Here is a 20,886-nt window from a genome sequence, read left to right as displayed (position 1 = left end):
AGCATATAACTATAGGGCTCTTTGTTATTGAAAAGAAGTTATTGCAAGAGCTAAGCTAATTTAACCCCTATGACTTTGAATGAAGGTCAAGGTCATTCATTTGAACAGAAAATGGTAGTCCTTCATTCCAGCTTGCTACAGGCCCAATATGAGTATCCTGGGCCTTTCTGGTATTCAGAAGAAGTCATTTGAATAAAGGTTTAAGAACGGTAGACGGTAAATGTCACACAGAGACCAATGAAGCACTATGACTATAGGATGAGATTAATAGCTAGAATCTTTCCCTACCTAGAGGGTGTGACAACAAAATCACAACTCGAGGGGTAATTCATTAACGTCCAACCCGAAGCTTTCCGAGGGTTGGACGTTCAGGAATTCCCCCAAAGGTTGTGATTTTGTTGTCACACCCTCATAGGTAGGGGATGATTCTTTTTCTCCCACATACAAAAGAAAAAGAAGAGATAATAGCCTAAACAGAACCGTTTTCACCGCGACGTGAACATTGTTCCATCGTCTGCGCGTCAATATTGATGACGCCATCGACAATGCATGCCATGGTCAAACCACATGAAGTCATGACGTCACGTAATTGTCTTCAGGTTCAGAAGGTTAGCGCATGCAATCTGTCTTACCCTAGGGGTTGACAGAGAAATCTTCCACAGCTGCAACCGGTGACAAATCAGTGAATGATGGGAGAAATTAATGGCAAAGGATGTGATCATCTTTAACTCTAAGGCACATGGAGTCTGCATTGATCATTGATGGAGCCTAATTAATATGCATTTCATTCTCGATATTTCAGTTGAACAATTAAACTTCAAACTTAATGATCTCATGCTTGCAGAGAGACATTTTGTTTTATTAGTATTAGTAATTATATATAATTAGTATTTGGTTATGGAGAAGAATTACAGATGTTTCTCAAATGTACCACTCAAATCAAAGAATTTTATTTAGTTAACTAGCTCATTCAACTCCGAAATTTTACATTATGAACTGTTCCAGCTTTAGTTTTGAGAGATTCCAAATAAGTCTTCAGGGGTGAATGGCATTCACCCCTGAAATTTTATAATGAACTGTTCCAGGTTCAGTTTTAGGAGATTCCAAATAAGTCTTCAGAGGTGAATGAGTTAAAAACAAAAGTATTTACACAGATAACACATGGCTATGATAGATAACACAATCTGCATGAAGCATGAAACGTTTGGGCCAGGCAATCTGTGCTAAAACAGATCTTCAATATGCTTACACTAAAGGTCACATGTAAGAGTATTGAAGACCTGGATTTAATCAGATTGTGGGCCGGGTGAACTAAAACCTATCTATGTCTGTTGAGAGTGAAACAAAACAAGAAATCCTAAATAAAATATACAAAAACAAACAAGAGTTATTTAAAGCTTTTAAAAGCATTCAGCAACAGATCCCGGACAGATCTTGATGCCCACCAGTAATAGATCTTAAAAGTATCAGTCAAATACAAAATATTTTGGAATCTTTTCTCTTCTCTACTTTTCCATTAAAGCGTTTCGATAACGTGGGTAATTTACACGGAATTACTTCACAATTCTGATCAAACTTTGCGACGGACATACATGTATCTATTTTACATGCAATTATGACACAGATTCCTTTATTACTTCTAGGGTCCATGGAGAGTCTTCATACAAAATTTGAGAGAGTGATCCCTTCAGTTTTTTTTAGAAACAATCAAAGGATAACAAACTTCAACTATCAAAATCCAAGATGGCTGCCTATCGGACATCTTGTTGACGGATCAATCTCACAATGCAACTACCAAAGTCCAAGTATGTAGATTGCCATTTTATTGAAGGATCAGTTCTAAGATCACTTTCGTACTTTCTGAGAAATATGGTGCTTACTAACTTCAACTATCAAAATACAAGATGGCGGCTTGTCAGCCATCTTGTTGACCAATCCGTCCCAAAATGCAATATGCACATCTTAGGTCCTATGGGACCTATATACATAACATTTCAGTACACTAGTGCTTTTCTAAGAAATAGCAGTATCAAAAATTGTTTATGGATGGAAGGATGGAAGAACGGAAGAAGAAACAGACGAAAGGCAATTTGAATATCAGGTTATCCCACCATCCGATGATGATGGGCTAAATATAGACAGACATAAAAAGCTAATCAGCTATATGTCCAAGGCCGACAAACATTTTTTTATTCTCTCAGACCTGACGACTTAGGAGGACTTAGGAGGAACGTTGCCACCAACCATTATCTACATAAAAACAGAACCAATATTCAAAATAAAATCTATCTACATAACGAGAGGCCCAAAGGGCCTTAACGGTCATCTGACTACCTTGACAATAGTAAAATTAATTATATATGGTGTCACTTTGTCAGGATCATGTCAGGATCATTTTCAATTTCTCTCAAACAAATTTTATTTCAAACAAGAGGCCCAAGGGCCTTAACATATAGGAAATTAATTACATATAGTGTCATGGTAGTCATCTTTGATTTGGGATCAACCAGAAAAGTAACAATACTTTGTCGGGACCATGTTAGGATCATTTCATGCAAGTTTCAGCCAAATCCCACCGGTAGAACTTGAGAAAAAAGGTGTGCATAAATGTGGTTTGCAAATGGGCGCGCTTTTTGTGCGGGCCCATCAATGGTATTATGATCGACGCCGGAAAATACAATAACACACACTTTGTATGGACCATGTCAGGATCAGGATTCAATTCATCAAGTTCATCAGCCCAAATCGCATCGGTAGCAACTTGAGCAGAAAGTTGTCAAATGTGTTTTCAAGATGGTGGGGGAGCTGTGGCCGGCCATTCTTTGGCCTGTTTTCAGATCGACCCGAAGAAATAAACTACACTTTTGTCGAGGGATCGATGTCACATGAATCATTTCATCTAGTTATCGTTCCCACATCAGACACCGATCAGGAACTTGGAGAAGTAGTCTCAAATGTGTTTTCAATGATGGCAGGCTGTGACACTGGCACATCTTGGATTTCGTTTCGACCCGAAAAATAACAACACTTTGTTGGGACCATGTCAGGATCATTTCATGCAAGTTTCAGCTAAATCGCACTGGTAGAACTTGAGAAGAAGTTCAAAATGTGAAAAGTTAACGCACAGCGCACGACGACGGACGAAACATGACGACGTCAGATGACCTAAAAACAGAACCAATATTCAAAATAAAATCTATCTACATAAAAACAGAATCATTATGTTCAAAATAAAATCTTATGATCTACATAAAAACAGAACCAATGTTCAAAATAAAATTTACTTTAAAAAAAATAGAGCCAATATTTTTCAAAACAAATTTTCAACATTGAAATATTTGTTTCAAAATTTCTTAATTTTATTCCAAAAAAACATTTGAGCCTAATAAGTTAATTGACGTGACCAAGAAATTTCGACTTATACATTTATAAAAAGAAATGGGTTATTAATGGATTTTATGATCCATTATAATTAGTTAGTGACCTTAAGCAGTATACCAATATGCATTGAAACTCTGATTACGTATAAAAACAATATACAACTTGTATTACTCATTGCCAATTAAAAAAGATAGTTCCCCCTTTAAATTTCCTCCTGTATAAACTCAGCAGTCTATAACTTTAAAAACTTGGATTTAAGGAGCAAATGTTTTTTGAAATGTAATGCATGAATTAACCATTTTAAAGTAAATAATGAAGCGATTGTAATAACAAATTTTGATCACGCTTCGAACTTAATTATATCACAATTCAATTCTAAAACTTAGCCAATTAAGAGCCACAAGTAATTAAATGTAATGGAAAATTATGAATATTTAATGTTGGAACAAAAGATCCCCAGGAACCTTGACGTCTGCCATTGATACATATATATGTAGGTTCACGCTTGAATCCAAATCATCATGTTCATGTTATTGTTGGAAGGGAGATAACTCCCTCACAAGGTGATTTTCAGTACATAGCTGAATAATTGGACATAAATGTATGAACATTCAAGTCTTTGATATTAAGTGAAAAAAGTTGAAGTGGAAATATATAGACAAATAGTTGTGTATTGGGTGATTTAATTACTATAGTAAGCTGCACACTCAAAACTTTTAAGTAAACAAAAGATTGTCTTCCTTCATTCTCTCAATAGATGTCGTTATTCCGTACTACCGACCCAAGAGATAAAAACCATCCTTACAGGAGTCATTCATTGTTTGTGCATTTCACAATTTAAGGACATCCTATATAGGAATGGAAGTGAAATAAGGAAATAAAACAGATTTTAAAAATCATGTCTTGAATGTTATCATAATAGTCATAATGCTCCGCCTCCCTCAAGAACTGTATAAAGATGTAGAAATAAAGATTTTATCAATTTGGCGTAAATCCTAAAGATGTAGATTTAATTGCGACTCTGTGTTTGTTTCATGTATGACTTGGTAAAAGATTAGCTGCCTTGAATTTGACAATCTATTGTGTCTGTTTATACGTATACGGTAAACCTTCAGTTAGTTTGAACAAAAGTAGGGACCAGTTCAAATTGCGTGTTTGAACTATCTGCCGGTTTGAATTATTCGGAGGTTTACCGTAGTTTAGATGACTTTTTTGTCACATATTTACGTTCTATTTGAAGTTATTTTAATCTTACTGATATGTTAAGATTTCCTGTTATAACATAAGCCCTAAAGATGTAAAAGTGTAAGCCCCTCACATTATTATACAAAAGTGTACATAGATCAATAGGACACATGTTACCTATAATTGATGTATACTCCTATATTTGGTAATCTCATTTGATTTTTTTCCCCGTCCAATCTGATCGTGAACCCGGAACAATTCTATTCCATGTATTAGTTATCTTTGTATGTTTACATATTATCACCTGATGTATCATGTGACTGTCAACATACCTTAGTGATAATCTTCTTAAACTGACCCTGGTCACCAACTACAACAAATAAAACAACAGATAAAAAAGAGGTTCAGAGGGCCTGTTATTATCTCACAGGTTTCAACAAATAATTACAACAGAATAAACAAAAGGTCCAGAAGACATGTTATTCTCTCACAGGTTACAACAGAGAAAACAACAGAATAAACAAGAAGTCCAAAGGGCCTGTATATCTCTCACCAGCTACATTAAATAGAAACAACAGAATAAACAAGAGGTCCAGAGGGCCTGTATATCTCTTACCGGCTACAACAAATAGAAACAAAAGAATAAACTAGAGGGCCAGAGGGCCTGTATATCTCTCACCAGCTACAACAAATAAAACAACAGAAAAAACAAAAGGTCCAGAGGGCCAGTATATCCCTCACCAGCTACAACAAATAGAAACAATAGAATAATAAAGAGGATCAAAGGGCCAGTATATCTCTCACCAGCTACAACAAATAAAACAACAGAATAAACAAGAGGTCCAGAGGGCCAGTATATCCCTCACCAGCTACAACAAATAGAAACAAAAGAATAAACTAGAGGGCCAGAGGGCCTGTATATCTCTCACCAGCTACAACAAATAAAACAACAGAAAAAACAAAAGGTCCAGAGGGCCAGTATATCCCTCACCAGCTACAACAAATAGAAGCAATAGAATAATAAAGAGGATCAAAGGGCCTGCATATCTCTCACCAGCTACAACAAATAAAACAACAGAAAAAACAAAAGGTCCAGAGGGCCAGTATATCTCTCACCAGCTACAACAAATAGAAACAAGAGATCAACAAGAGGCCCAGAGGGCCTGTATATCTTTACTGGCCTTTTCACTGGCTAAAACAAATAAAAGAACAGATACACACCATTTAAATACCATATATGTTTTAAATAATAATAATTGTTTAAATGTTTATGAAATGTAAATGTTTACAAAATATTTTGTGAAGTAGTTGATGAAGGTGTTTTAATTACGGTCTAAGTAACCTAATGTAAACTACTCTTCCTCGGAGTCACCTACCTCTGCTCAGAGTTGCATTATGGGTTTCTGCTGGTCCCCTCTGTGAAGGCTCTCTGGAAGGTTCAAGGTAGCCTCTCGTTGGGATCTCTGGGGTAACATCCTTTAAAAGCAAAGGAACACATGAAAATACATTTACGCATTGATGTCCGATAAAAGAGGGCCTTAATCATCAACTGACACCCTTGACAACAGTTGTATAGGAAATAAATTTGAAATTGTGTCATTGAGGCCATCTTGGATTTGGAAATAAACCTTGAAATAATAATACTTGTTCAGGACCATGGTAGGATCATTTCTAGCAAGATTTTGCTAAATAGCACCACTAGAACTTGCGAAGAAGTTCAAAATGTGTTTTAAAGATGGAAGCTGTGACCGCCAATAATCTTCAGATTTCAGATCAACATGAAAAATAACAACACTTGGTCACACCATGTTGGGATCACTTCAGGCAAGTTTCGACAGCTAAATCAAACTGATAAAATTTGAGAATAACAAATGTGAAAGGGTTATGAACAGTGCATAGAAGAGAACATTTTTATGACACTTTATTTTTGAAAATAGGACAAAATTTTCTGGCCAATGATCCATACTCCAATTTTATTGCTGAGTCCTATAAAGCTAATACAGATTTCAACACTCTATAATATTGTTATAATGGTTTGTAGAATGCAACTATTGTATATTATAACCATGAAAATGGAACAATTTTGTTGTATAAATATTGATCATAATAAAAGTGAGCTTACTTGTGACGAAGGCTCCACGGATACATCTGTAATGAAAACAAACAAGAAATAAATTTGTCTTAAAGTTACATAGCTTAAAGATGCTCCACCGCTGACAAATGGTATTATTTCACTATCGAAAACAGGAGCAGATGATTTAGTATTTTTCTTAAGTTGCAAAAGTTACTTACTTTACGCAATTACCACCATTGAAAAGTTTGAGCTTTTAATTCAGCGTAAAGTTAAAAATATGAACAATAATTAATTGCATCCCGAAAAAATTCCAACGCACTATATCCTCATCTTCGCTAGCCAAGGCTTCTGATTACGTGGAGTGTAACGTAATCAGAAGCCTTGGCTAGCGAAGATGCTATATCCTATATGGAATGAAGTACTGATTGCGCATGCACCAAAGGCAAAATAAATATATATATATAATATATTTTGTGTTAATTAGACATAAATACACACGACTGAACACCAAAAATTGTTCAAATAATGAATATCATTTATGCTCTGTCAGCGGTAGAGCATCTTTAATACTAGGCTTTTCATCACCACCTGCATCCTCAATACTCCAGGGGTTACTCATCACTAACATCATATCCACGTCTGAACTAAAAATGCCAATCAAAGACCTTCAGAGACTTCCTTTGAAGATTATATAATTATAATTACTTCTAAGCAACACAATCAACCACAGTGTATTGTAATACAATTCCTTTGATGTACATATCACCACTTTTGAGATAGTTCAAGGGTGGATATAACATCAGTGATAGTAACCCCTGGAGTATCAAGGATGCACTTCCTTAACAATCAAAATAAAATAATTTTAATTTTAATTTCAATATCACATGTTTTATGTTTATTGGAGTTGTCCTAGTTACCACACTGTAGTTAACTATCACTGTGCCACTCGACAAAACTACAAAATTGGACATTCATTGGTCATATAGATTTTCACAGAATCTTGTGTTAATTTGGTTTTGTAATTTCATCATATATAGGTCAATGATATCCGTGCTCTGATGCGTTATAATTCATTGTAATCAACTTCTAATTTAGTGCCTCTGAAACACATTGGGCTTTTCAATTCCAGGAAAACTAAAGTGTTTATAAAAGATAATGGTAACTTATTTTCTGTACCTACTGTATTCAACCCAATAAGTACCCAGGGCGTTTAAAAAACTTGAAAAAAAGAATAGTTGCTTAAAAATAGGAAATTATAGCAAACCTTTACAGTTTTGATAGTTTTGGTCCTTATATGCACGTGCAATTGAAATGAGGCCTCAAAAAGGGAGGGACACTTATACAATGTAAGGACATCATGGGCACTTATTGGACCGAATATGGTATTTAGTATATATAAATACTGGTACTTACAGGAATATGCACTGTCTTCTACTTTAGCTGGTTGACCAATCACCACTTCCGAGTAAGATCCATCACCTCCTAGGATATGACCTTTGAATTCAGCTTCTGGTGTAAGTTTCACCTGTGAATACACACTCTGCTGAGGAGCAGGAGTTTGTTTGGAATGACGTTGACTTGACCTTAACATTGATGTTTTTGTGTCTTTCTGAACAACAGAGTACATATCCCCTTCAGAACTGGGTGCAAACACGGGCCCACTTGACTTCTGATCGTTGGACCCAGATGCTAAAGAGTACATAATATTATTAGCTTCAGGAACTGTTTTAGATTCAGGGATTGCTTTATTGGATGAAACTGAAGTGATTTTTCCACTTCCTACCTGAATTTTTGTTACATGTTTTTTGCTTTGCGGATCAGCTGAAGACACAGTTTTGACATTTTGAGCAGGTGTTGGCACTAAACTTTCTCCTTTTGGTGGCTCTGTGGTAGCTAGTTTAGGTGCTGACCATGTGGGACCAGATTGTGCGGCCACTTTAGAAGGAACAAATGTTGGACCAGCGGAAGCTGGAGAAGCCATTGAGTAACAAGAATCATCGCTGGTGTCCTTCGCTTCAACTGCATTGTTCATCACTTTCGTTTCGATCTCAGGGCTATCTTTCTTTTTTCCTGTACCACCCATATCTTTCCTTTCTATTACAGGGCTATCTTTCTTTTTTCCTGTACTGTCCATACCTTTCATGTCTAGCTTGGGACTATCTTTCTTCCCATGCACGGAAACGGGACTCTCCGGTTTTTTAAACACAGGACCCTGAGGTCCTGAAAACAAAGAGGGACTGTTCTGTTGTTTGATAGTAGATGGTGGTGGTGTAGGCTTTTTCGTTATCTTTGGTGAAAATTTTTTGTCAGAGGAAATTCCTTGTTGTTCTTCTACTAAATCCATATTCTCATAGGATGTTGGACCCATAACATTCTCATATTTATGCTTTATAGCCGGCTTTGTGTCCTCGAGTACTTTTGTGTCCTCCCGTACTTTTGTGTCCTCGCGTACTTTCTGAGAATCCTTTAATTCTAATTTTGGCTTATCTTTAGGAAGATCAGGCTTCTTCGGAGGTTTTTTCTCCATACCAAAGTCATTATCGTTAGAAATCTCATCTTCATTGCCATAAATGTTTACAATATCTACACAACACTCCTGTAGAGTCTTTTTCGCCGACGCAAAGCTGTAGACGTCCTCCTCATCTTTGGCCGTGGAGCTATAGCTAGCCATGGTATCTGTAGCTGTGTCTGTTATGTATAAATAATACCATATGATATAGATGAGTGAGGACCGGGGGAAAAAGATATTAATAATGATAGATGGTGATCTAAAATTCTTTGAACAAACAAAATGACAAATTCTGTTATGGATGGGACTATGCTAAAGAGTTGAGTTCACAACCTCTGAAAAACAAACAACAAGAGCTTAACGACCAAGGTCAGTTCACAGGGGGAGATCTCCACCATGGTCAGTTCACTGGGGGAGATCTCCACCAAGGTCAGTTCACAGGGGGGATATCCACCAAGGTCAGTTCACAGGGGGAGATCTCCACCAAGGTCAGTTCATGGGGGGAGATATCCACCAAGGTCAGTTCAAGGGGGAGATCTCCACCAAGGTCAGTTCACAGAGGGAGATTTTCACCAAGGTACAGTTCATTGAGTAGCATATCTTAAGAATTGAAAACTTACCCAGATCATCCAAAGCAGCTTGCTAAAAGGGAAAAATGAAAACACAATTATCACTACTTTGTTATTTGGAAAGTATTCTCTTTCAAGTATTTAAAGTAATATTGGAATCATAAATATTATTACTGAGATACTACGAAGTATGTGATCATGGTTAATTAGATTTTCAATTCTGATAATATGATGCCTGTAAACTGCCCAGTATCTTTCCGAATTATTTTAGAAAACAAAAATAACATAAGAAAATGTCTATTGATGGCCTAAGATAAGGTTATAATGCCAAACAAATGCAAAATCCTCTTTTTAATCTATGTTAACAGTGAATGTGCATGTTCTGCCATCTGATCCAGTGACAGTGAAAGTCAACTATACCAAGCTGTGATCAGCATAAGGGTAGGAAATATAAGACGGCCCACTTTTTAATTTATTTTAATTTAATTGTTCAGAAGGCGATGATGAGTTTAGTATTAACAGTAAGCTTATAACCTTTGTGACTCTACAAAACGATCAATTGTTTTACATTCTTAAATGTTAATAACCGTTTTAGAAAGTTAGTGGGCCTTTAATAGTTATAATCTAGACTAACCTCCTCCATATGGTCCCCAAAGTTCATATAGACATTTTCTTCCATGATTTCCAGGTGTTTCTGGAACAGGTCCCTCACCGCCAGGTGTGCCATCTCATACTGATCCTAATAACAGATGAAAAATAAACAGGTAAACTTCACATCTTTATATCAATCCATTTTTCCTTAAAATAAAGTGTTAAACCAATAATTTGACCTTATAAATCTATTTTTGCCAATGTTGATCTTGATATTTTATCATTTGACCCCAAATTTATTTCCAGCCTGTGTTACCGCAATGCTACACTTAATATGAAGTTTTAGGTTATTTTCTAGAATCCAACATCAGTACAGACAGACAGACACGGCCAAACAGACAGATGGAGCCTAATACCTTCCACATGCTAGCCATAGGTCTAACTTAATCCCAATTTGGAGTTCATCATAAATGAGAAGAAAAAATTATGTCTTCAAGTGTTATAGTAACTTTTAGAAGGGGGGTCATTTTACCATGGGGGGGGGGGGGTCATTTCACCATAATGGTATTTTGACCCCGGGGTCATTCTACCATGGGGGTCAAAATACCATATTACACCAGTACTGTTACAGTTTTTCCTGCTTTCACCAACAAGTAAACTATATTTATATCTTTATCTTAATTTTTGTGGAACATGACAGCTTTATGTAATTGATTTTTATTGGAATTAATTCATCACCAATCCTAGAAATTTTCATGAGCACCTGAAATTAAATCTCTTTGAAAATAAGAACTTTTACATAATATTTTAATTTACTCTGATCTACATAACCTCAAACTGTAATGGACATATCGTACTGACCGGTGTTTGGATCATAGACTGTCGCTGTTCTCTCATCGTCTCAACAATCTCCTTCATGCTGAATTTTCGCGACATTTTCTAAAATAGAAAATTTATATATTTTTTACAAAACATAAATGTAGTCAATTAAGCTTAGAGTTTAATATTACAAATCGTCAATATCCCTGAATAAAGTATAAGTATATCTAAGCCCAAAGCTACCATACCACCATAACTAGGTAAACAGGTCATACTTATAACAGGTTAGGACAACATAGAGGACTGAAATAACTGAATATCTATGGTACAACGGACAGGTAAATTTTATCACACATATGTCCCCAACGAGTATGGGTATTATGACTGTACAGGTGACAGTGTCTATATTGCATCATGTCCGCCATGTCGGTCCATAAAATAAGAGACTTGGAATTGAATTGATAATGTTTATGTATAGCTACAGAGTAATTGAAATCACCAATGTCAGTTGTTACTGTACAACACAGCGGTATATTCGCTAAACATTTAACATTTTTCTCAGTTTGAAGAGAATCATAGTGCAGATATGATACATAAGACAAATTCACGTTGGAAATTGATATTTTTTTGTAGCGGTTTACATGCCTTCCAAAAAGTTGGAACTTCACATTATACAACCATCGTAAGTATGATTTGTACAAGTGTTACCATTGTTATCAAAATTTCACTTATTTTCCTAATTGAAATTTTCCTAGCTCTGTAAAAATATTAAATGATTAAGAGGGAATTCAGCTGAGACTGGCCAAGTGCTTCATATTGAGCCAGGTTGTCATGTTTTTCCGATTCGTAGTTACCAAGTTCCACTGTATTAATTTTCACTGAAATCGGACATCTAAATACCTATACACAGGTTTACGAAAGTGGCACCATTGTATTCGGCATACCTCAAAACCACTATATACATGGTTCCCACTACTTTTTGGGACCAGAATTCAAGGCTTTTTCAAGGTTTTTTTCAAGGACAATAAGTGAAATTCAAGTCATGTTTTCACAATTTTAGATACTTTTCACAAGTTGTGTGCTTATTTTTTAAGAATAATGCAACTTGGATAATGCTGACTGGACCTATTCCAACATAAAACTACATTCTTTATGAAAGAAAACAATGAAAAAACTATATATTAACATGTGATGTGTTTGTGTAGCTTCCTTCATGCCTCTCAATCATGCTAAGAGTTTAAAAAATAAGCGTGTTGCTGATTGGACACAGTTTAATAAATTAAAGTAAAAAAAATCAAGGCTTTATCAAGGTAATTCGACAAATTTTCCTTATTTCTCAAGGTTTTCCCATTCCTGATTTTTTATTTCAATTTTCCCCATTTTTTCCCAGTTTTCAAGATTGTGTGGGAACTCTGTTTATACCAGTTTTCCAATTGACCTCTCAGGTATAAAACAAATCATACTAACACCACTCTTTAGGATTTCCCAGGCGTAGTCAATAGCACAAACTGTTCCTGTTCTTCCACAACCAGCACTACAGAGACAAAGAGGCATATTGGTCAATTTCTACAAAACATCAATACCATATATATATATATTGTCCATTAAACAACACATAAAAACAGCTAGAATATTCAACTTGGGAATACATGCATCTTTTTGTGATTCATACTTTAATCAAATGATGAATATTTTATGGCTAACATTGACTTTTTAAATTTTTTTTACAGAAATTGATTTTATATATTTACTATAACCATTATATTTCAGTGTTAATTAAGATACGTTCAAGAGAAAATATGACCTGGAATCCCGGCGGGATTCCACCAGGATTGACCGAGATCCCACTGGGATATTTTCCCGGGATCCCGGTCATATCCCACCTGGGGTTCCCGGTCATATCCCACCCGGGGTTCCCAGTCATATCCCGCCAGGGGTTCCCGGTCATATCCCACCAGGGGTTCCCGGTCATATCCCACCCGGGGTTCCTGGTCATATCCCACCCGGGGTTCCCGGTCATATCCCACCCGGGGTTCCCGGTCATATCCCACCAGGGGTTCCCGGTCATATCCCACCCAGGGTTCCCGGTCACATCCCGGCGGGATCCTGGGACAAAATCCTGATGATCGAGATCCAAGAGAATCTTTTCGCAATATTGATCATAACTAATTTTGCTTAAAATTTCATAAACAAAAAAATTTCATATTTATATGCAGTTATATTTCAAACGAAGAATTAATACTTTTACAACAAAACTTGAGTTGTGTTACAATAGCTAGAAAATTAACAAAAAAAGTTATTTTCAAATCAAGCCATATTCCTTGACCTACTAATGTTATTGAATTTTGAATTGCACTATAAAGCTTTGTTCTTTCCATAATTGTGTAAACTCATAATGTTACACACAAGCAAAATATTATTTAAATTCAATTAAAACTCATGAATATAAGTAATTGGCACAATTGCCTTATTGTAACTTATTTATCGATTATAAATGACTTTGCACTTTCATATCACTCAGAAAGATCATGCTTCAAGGTTATAACTGGTCATTTCTATTTAAAAAAAACATTACTGTGAATGCAATCTAAGAATTTCTTGTCTTTTAGGCTTATAAAATGACTTTATGTAACATTATGAAACTTACCCAAAATGCTGATATCCAAAAATCATCAAATAAATGCACAAACTTTTGACTACCAAACCTGTAGCCTCCATCTTAATTTTGAACTGCCCAACAACAAAAGAGTTCCATAAAAGGGGAGTAGCTCTTCTGTGACCAGTCAGGATCCCAGTCATGTGACATCCCGGCTGGAATCCCGGTCATGCGGGATCCCTGTTTATCCTGGTTTACCCAACCGGGATCCTGGCGGGATTCGGTTTCCCGGCGGGCCCCCGGTTAAATTTTCTTTTGGGCATGCAGTTAAGACATTTTGATTATATTTTCAAGTGAACTCATTTCAATTCCAGTTCATAATAAATGTTATTTTGGTACAAACAACCTGTTGTGAAAAACACTTTTTTTCACTAGCAGTATAAAATGCACAAATAGTAGCTCCAAATTGCAGACAACATTTATTTCAGTCTAGTTAAGTCTTCAGTGTTACAGCTATGAATGGGACCAATTCACGTACCACATGATACAAAATAACTTTTGTGGAGGACTAATATCTCCAGTGGTGATGGAATTTAACTATTTGTAATCTCTGAAATGACGTCAGCGTGGGATATCATCTTTTGACGTCATTACATTACCAATAAAAACAACAGTCCCACACAAATGTTATCGGGTATCATATGATATGTGAATTTTTCCAATTGCTCTAACCTGCAATGGACTAGAATTGGGGCTCTGTCTTCATCATTTTGATGGATTTCCCTCATCTTCGCCACCATGGCTAGAATGACCTCCCTGTCCTCTGGGATGCCGTGGTCTGGCCAGCCTGTGTAGTGGTACTGTGTTACAGTCTGACTGTGGTCATCATCTGATGCTTCCAACACACGAACTGTACAATCTTCCTTCATATCGCTCTCGTTCGTCTGCGAAGGTCAAGGTCATATATACAGTTCGAAGGTCATACACACCAGTTAATGTTATACGCATATGAGTAACTTTATATATAAATCTTAACTATAAGGGTCATGGTCAAAATTTAATGCAACATGACCAAGGTCATACACATCAAAGTCAAGGTCACACACACAACATAACTAGGGTCCAAGGAGAGCCTACATATGAAATTTGAAACAGATCCCTTCAGTATATATAGTTTTTGAGAAATGGAAGGAATATAAACTTCAAATATCAAATCCAAGGTAGCTGCTCTACCAACAAAATACAATATGCACATGCAATTAAATATGGGTCACATGTATAAAATAAAAAAAGGTTCCTAAAAATAGCAATAACAAGAGATTTTTACAAACAGAAGAATCGACGGATGGGGGGGGGGATTGACGGCTGATGGATGGAAGGATAGATGGAAGGAAGGATGGACAGACTATGGACTAAAGGTGATTCGATAATGGTTGGCTTAATTAAAACATGAGGGTTATCTTGTCATAGGAATAAACACAGCTTCAATATCATATAAACGAGAGACAAGTTTAAACAAATGTCGAGATAACGTTTGGTTTGCTCATTCTTAACTACTGTTTACACATAAAACAATTGACCAACACAAGTCTAGTGAATACACATAGAATATCCATTACCATTTTGACGGTGACACTACCGTAGTCCTCTTCTTCTCCAACAATCTCAGGCCAGTACATCGCACATTTTTTCTGAATATACACAAAAATAGCATCAAACAATTTTCAATTAAAACAACTTCAATATCTTAAAATTCTAATTGTTAGTGGGTGTTGGGACTGATCACATTGCTTGCAGCCAGATTGGGTTACAATCCTTAACCAATATGGTAAGTAGAAGTAGAGCTCTATGACTAATAGCAGTTTATTAAGGAATGATTTTTATTGTCTGTTGTTTAATGATGTGTAAACTGCATTTTTTGCACAGATATTTTAAATGACGTTCGTTAGCTTTGAATGATTAGTTACTGACCTTGAAAAATTAGCTACTGACCTTGAATGATTATTTACTGACCTTTAATGATTAGTTTCTGACCTTAAATGATTAGTTACTGACCTTGAAATATTAGCTACAGACCTTGAATGATTAGTTACTGACCTTGTAAAATTAGCTAGAGACCTTGAATGATTAGTTACTGACCTTGAAAATTTAGCTACTGACCTTAAATGATTAGTTACTGACCTTGAATATTTAATTACTGACTTTCAAAAATTACTAGTAGTTACTAACCTTCAATGATTAGTAACTGACCTTGAATGATTAGTTTCTGACCTTGAATGATTAGTTACTGACCTTGAATGATAAGTTTCTGACCTTAAATGATTAGCTATTGACCTTGAATGATTAGTTTCTGACCTTAAATGATTAGTAACTGACCTTGAATAATTAGTTACTGACCTTGAATGATTAGTTACTGACCTTGAATGATTAGTTACTGACCTTGAATGATTAGTTACTGACCTTGAATGATTAGTTACTGACCTTGAATGATTAGTTATACTGACCTTGAATGATTAGTTTCTGACCTTGAATGATTAGTTACTGACCTTGAATGATTAGTTTCTGACCTTGAATGATTAGTTACTGACCTTAAATGATTAGTTACTGACCTTGAATGATTAGTTACTGACCTTAAATGATTAGTAACTGACCTTGAATGATTAGTTGCTGACCTTGAATGATTAGTTACTGACCTTAAATGATTAGTTACTGACACCTTGAATGTGATTAGTTTTACTGACCTTGAATGATTAGTTACTGACCTTGAATGATTAGTTACTGACCTTGAATGATTAGTTACTGACCTTGAATGATTAGTAACTGAACTTAAATGATAAGTTGCTGACATTGAATGATTACTTACTGACCTTGAATGATTAGTCACTGACCTTGTTCCCTTCCACTAGCTTACAAAGCCATGATGATAACCTTGACCCTATACTCCATGATCATCCTCCAGAAGTCACTGACGGTATGAGGTAAGGGACCTTGTGAGGCGATATAGCCATCATGGGCATGGGGATCCTGTTGAACACAAAATACAAAAATTACACTTAGCTATCTATCTCGCCTTTCCAACTTTGAATGTAATGCTTGAGTTTGTTTGAAAAAAACATACAGTACTCTATAACATGTAGCAATTTAAAAGGAAATGTTCATGGATAGATAGATGGATTGATGGTTAAAACAGGACGTACCTGCATGGATAAGGTTAACACAGGACATACCTGGATAGGTTAACACAGGACATACCTGGATAAGGTTAACACAGGACATACCTGGATAAGGTTAAAACAGGACATACCTGGATAGAGTTAAAACAGGACATACCTGGATAGAGTTAAAACAGGACATACCTGGATAAGGTTAAACAGGACGTACCTGCATGGATAAGGTTAACACAGAACATACCTGGATAAGGTTAACACAGGACATACCTGGATAAGGTTAACACAGGACATACCTGGATAGAGTTAAAACAGGACATACCTGGATAAGGTTAACACAGGACATACCTGGATAGAGTTAAAACAGGACATACCTGGATAAGGTTAAACAGGACGTACCTGGGATAGAGTTAAAACAGGACATACCTGGATAAGGTTAACACAGGACATACCTGGATAGAGTTAAAACAGGACATACCTGGATAAGGTTAAAACAGGACATACCTGGATAAGGTTAACACAGGACATACCTGGATAGAGTTAAAACAGGACATACCTGGATAAGGTTAAAACAGGACATACCTGGATAATGTTATTAAAACAGGACATACCTGGATAAGGTTAAAACAGAACATACCTGGATAAGGTTAAAACAGGACATACCTGGATAGAGTTAAAACAGGACATACCTGGATAAGGTTAAAACAGGACATACCTGGATAGAGTTAAAACAGGACATACCTGGATAGAGTTAAAACAGGACATACCTGGATAAGGTTAAAACAGGACATACCTGGATAAGGTTAAAACAGGACATACCTGGATAGAGTTAAAAACAGGACATACCTGGATAGAGTTAAAACAGGACATACCTGGATAAGGTTAAAACAGGGACATACCTGGATAGAGTTAAAACAGGACATACCTGGATAAGGTTAAAACAGGACATACCTGGATAAGGTTAAAACAGGACATACCTGGATAGAGTTAAAACAGGACATACCTGGATAAGGTTAAAACAGGACATACCTGGATAGAGTTAAAACAGGACATACCTGGATAGAGTTAAAACAGGACATACCTGGATAGAGTTAAAACAGGACATACCTGGATAAGGTTAAAACAGGACATACCTGCATGGATAAGGTTAACAACAGGACATACCTGGATAAGGTTAAAACAGGACATACCTGGATAAGGTTAAAACAGGACATACCTGGATAGAGTTAAAACAGGACATACCTGGATAGAGTTAAAACAGGACATACCTGGATAAGGTTAAAACAGGACATACTGGATACGTTAAAACAGCATGGATAAGGTTAACACAGAACATACCTGGATAAGGTTAACACAGGACATACCTGAATAGAGTTAAAACAGGACATACCTGGATAGAGTTAAAACAGGACATACCTGGATAAGGTTAAAACAGGACATACCTGGATAAGGTTAAAACAGGACATACCTGGATAGAGTTAAAACAGGACATACCTGGATAGAGTTAAAACAGGACATACCTGGATAGAGTTAAAACAGGACATACCTGGATAGAGTTAAAACAGGACATACCTGGATAATGTTAAAACAGGACATACCTAGATAAGGTTAAAACAGGACATACCTGGATAGAGTTAAAACAGGACATACCTGGATAGAGTTAAAACAGGACATACCTGGATAAGGTTAACACAGGACATACCTGGATAGAGTTAAAACAGGACATACCTGGATAAGAGTTAAAACAGGACGTACCTGGATAGAGTTAAAACAGGACATACCTGGATAAGGTTAAAACAGGACATACCTGGATAAGGTTAAAACAGGACGTACCTGGATAGAGTTAAAACAGGACATACCTGGATAAGGTTAAAACAGGACATACCTGGATAAGGTTAAAACAGGACATACCTGGATAGAGTTTAAAACAGGACATACCTGGATAGAGTTAAAACAGGACATACCTGGATAGGTTAAAACAGAACATACCTGGATAAGGTTAAAACAGGACATACCTGGATAAGAGTTAAAACAGGACATACCTGGATAGAGTTAAAACAGGACATACCTGGATAGAGTTAAAACAGGACATACCTGGATAAGGTTAAAACAGGACATACCTGGATAAGGTTAAAACAGGACATACCTGGATAGAGTTAAAACAGGACATACCTGGATAAGGTTAAAACAGGACATACCTGGATAGAGTTAAAACAGGACATACCTGGATAGAGTTAAAACAGGACATACCTGGATAAGGTTAAAACAGGACATACCTGGATAAGGTTAAAACAGGACATACCTGGATAAGGTTAAAACAGGAAGTACCTGGATAAGGTAAAAACAGCGTGTACCTGGATTAGGTTAAAACAGGAAGTACCTGGATAAGGTAAAAACAGCGTGTACCTGGATAAGGTTATAACAGGACGTACCTGGATAAGGTTAAAACATGACGTATCTGGATAAGGTTAAAACAGGACATACCTGGATAAGGTTGGCATTGATGTAGTCGGATCCTTCTACTCCAGTATCCTGTAGTTCTACTCGGGTATAATCATCTGTCAATAAACAAAAACAGAAATAACAAACGGCATCTACTCACCACTTACACAAAACTGTTTCCTTTATTCTTTAAGAATGTTTCTGATACAATTTGGTTAAAATCCAGTTTGAATAAAGAATTTTAATGTAGCTTGGTTCTTAACCGGTTTTTATAAAGTTTTCTTCCATGCCCTCTAGTATTTTGGTCACCCTGTCTTAACATGGTAGATAGGTTATCTGGAGTATTATCTACTGATTCATTAAACTGATCTTGTATAGGGTACAGATGTTAACTCTTTCATGTCAGTACCCCAAGGACATAAGTTAATGACTCTAGTTAGGAGGTTTATTTACTTGTATTTCACTCCTTGGGCACTCTCCCTCTTTTTTTATAGCATTTATACAATATCTGATGTCCTTCCTCCAAGAATGTTTCAGTAGGCCTCTGAGTTTGCGGATTATCTCCAAAAATTACACACATGTAGATTGTACACCAACTTATAACACACTTACATGCGATAATGTCCTTGTATCGGTTTTTCTTCATGTTGTATGGTTCCCGCCCGATCGTTGAAGGGAATGTGTTATTTTCTTTGTGTTCTGCTCCTTTTTCTCGCAGATACTGAAAGAAATCAAACATTTAATTTATACCACTTAATTGTCAATTCTCGTGCTACAGCTACAAATACATGTATGTCACATAACACATGTATAGGACGAGGTGTCACATATCACAAGACGAGGTGTCATATGACACAGGACAAGGTGTCACATGATACAGGACCAGGGGTCACATGACACAGGACAGGGTGTCACATGACACAGGACCAGGGGTCACTGACACAGGACAAGGTGTCACATAACACAGCACTGGGTGTCACATGACACAGGATCAGGTGTCACATGACACAGGACAGGGTGTCACATGACACAGGACCAGGGGTCACTGACACAGGACAAGGTGTCACATAACACAGCACTGGGTGTCACATGACACAGGATCAGGTGTCACATGACACAGGATCGGGTGTCACATGACACAGGTATAACATGACAAGTTCTTGAAATGTAAATTCAAATTTAATTGATAGCGTTCAAGTTCAAGGTCACATTAAAAATGTACTTCAAATCAGAAACAGTTGTAACTTTATAATTTAACTACTTGATAAGCTGCACATTTGTTTAGTACATGACGATTTTTTCTCCATAACATGTTATAAGGGGTTATATCAAGGTTATGTCAAGTTGCATGTGGACTCAACACCAAATCAATTGGATCCTTCATACAACATGTTGAAATGTATGAAGGGGAGATAATCTATTTGTAATCGAATGAGTTATTTCCCTTGTGGAAAAAAGTTTGAACGGAACTTTTTGTGATACATCAAACATATAGTTCGTTTCATAACAAACGGTCATTATTAATTCAAATGCTTCACTACTTTTTTGTGAAA

At 36.3% G+C, this 20,886-nt stretch overlaps 1 protein-coding gene across 1 annotated transcript in view; it reads right to left on the bottom strand.

Moving 5' to 3' along the window:
- Window positions 1-20,886, bottom strand: part of LOC138336465 (tyrosine-protein phosphatase non-receptor type 22-like) — a 32,721-nt gene that overhangs the window by 9,797 nt on the left and 2,038 nt on the right. The window contains 14 exon segments of the mRNA XM_069285970.1: window positions 4,899-4,936; window positions 5,943-6,042; window positions 6,689-6,714; window positions 8,054-9,328; window positions 9,770-9,791; window positions 10,353-10,457; window positions 11,171-11,248; window positions 12,596-12,662; window positions 14,457-14,668; window positions 15,344-15,415; window positions 16,613-16,636; window positions 16,638-16,748; window positions 19,376-19,449; window positions 19,946-20,054. Of these exon segments, the coding sequence (XP_069142071.1) occupies window positions 4,899-4,936; window positions 5,943-6,042; window positions 6,689-6,714; window positions 8,054-9,328; window positions 9,770-9,791; window positions 10,353-10,457; window positions 11,171-11,248; window positions 12,596-12,662; window positions 14,457-14,668; window positions 15,344-15,415; window positions 16,613-16,636; window positions 16,638-16,748; window positions 19,376-19,449; window positions 19,946-20,054 (2,313 nt within the window).

The sequence above is a fragment of the Argopecten irradians genome, chromosome 12 (genome assembly GCF_041381155.1).
Source record: "Argopecten irradians isolate NY chromosome 12, Ai_NY, whole genome shotgun sequence".
NCBI classification, from domain to species: Eukaryota; Metazoa; Mollusca; class Bivalvia; order Pectinida; family Pectinidae; genus Argopecten; species Argopecten irradians.
This window is presented reverse-complemented; position numbering and strand designations above follow the sequence as displayed.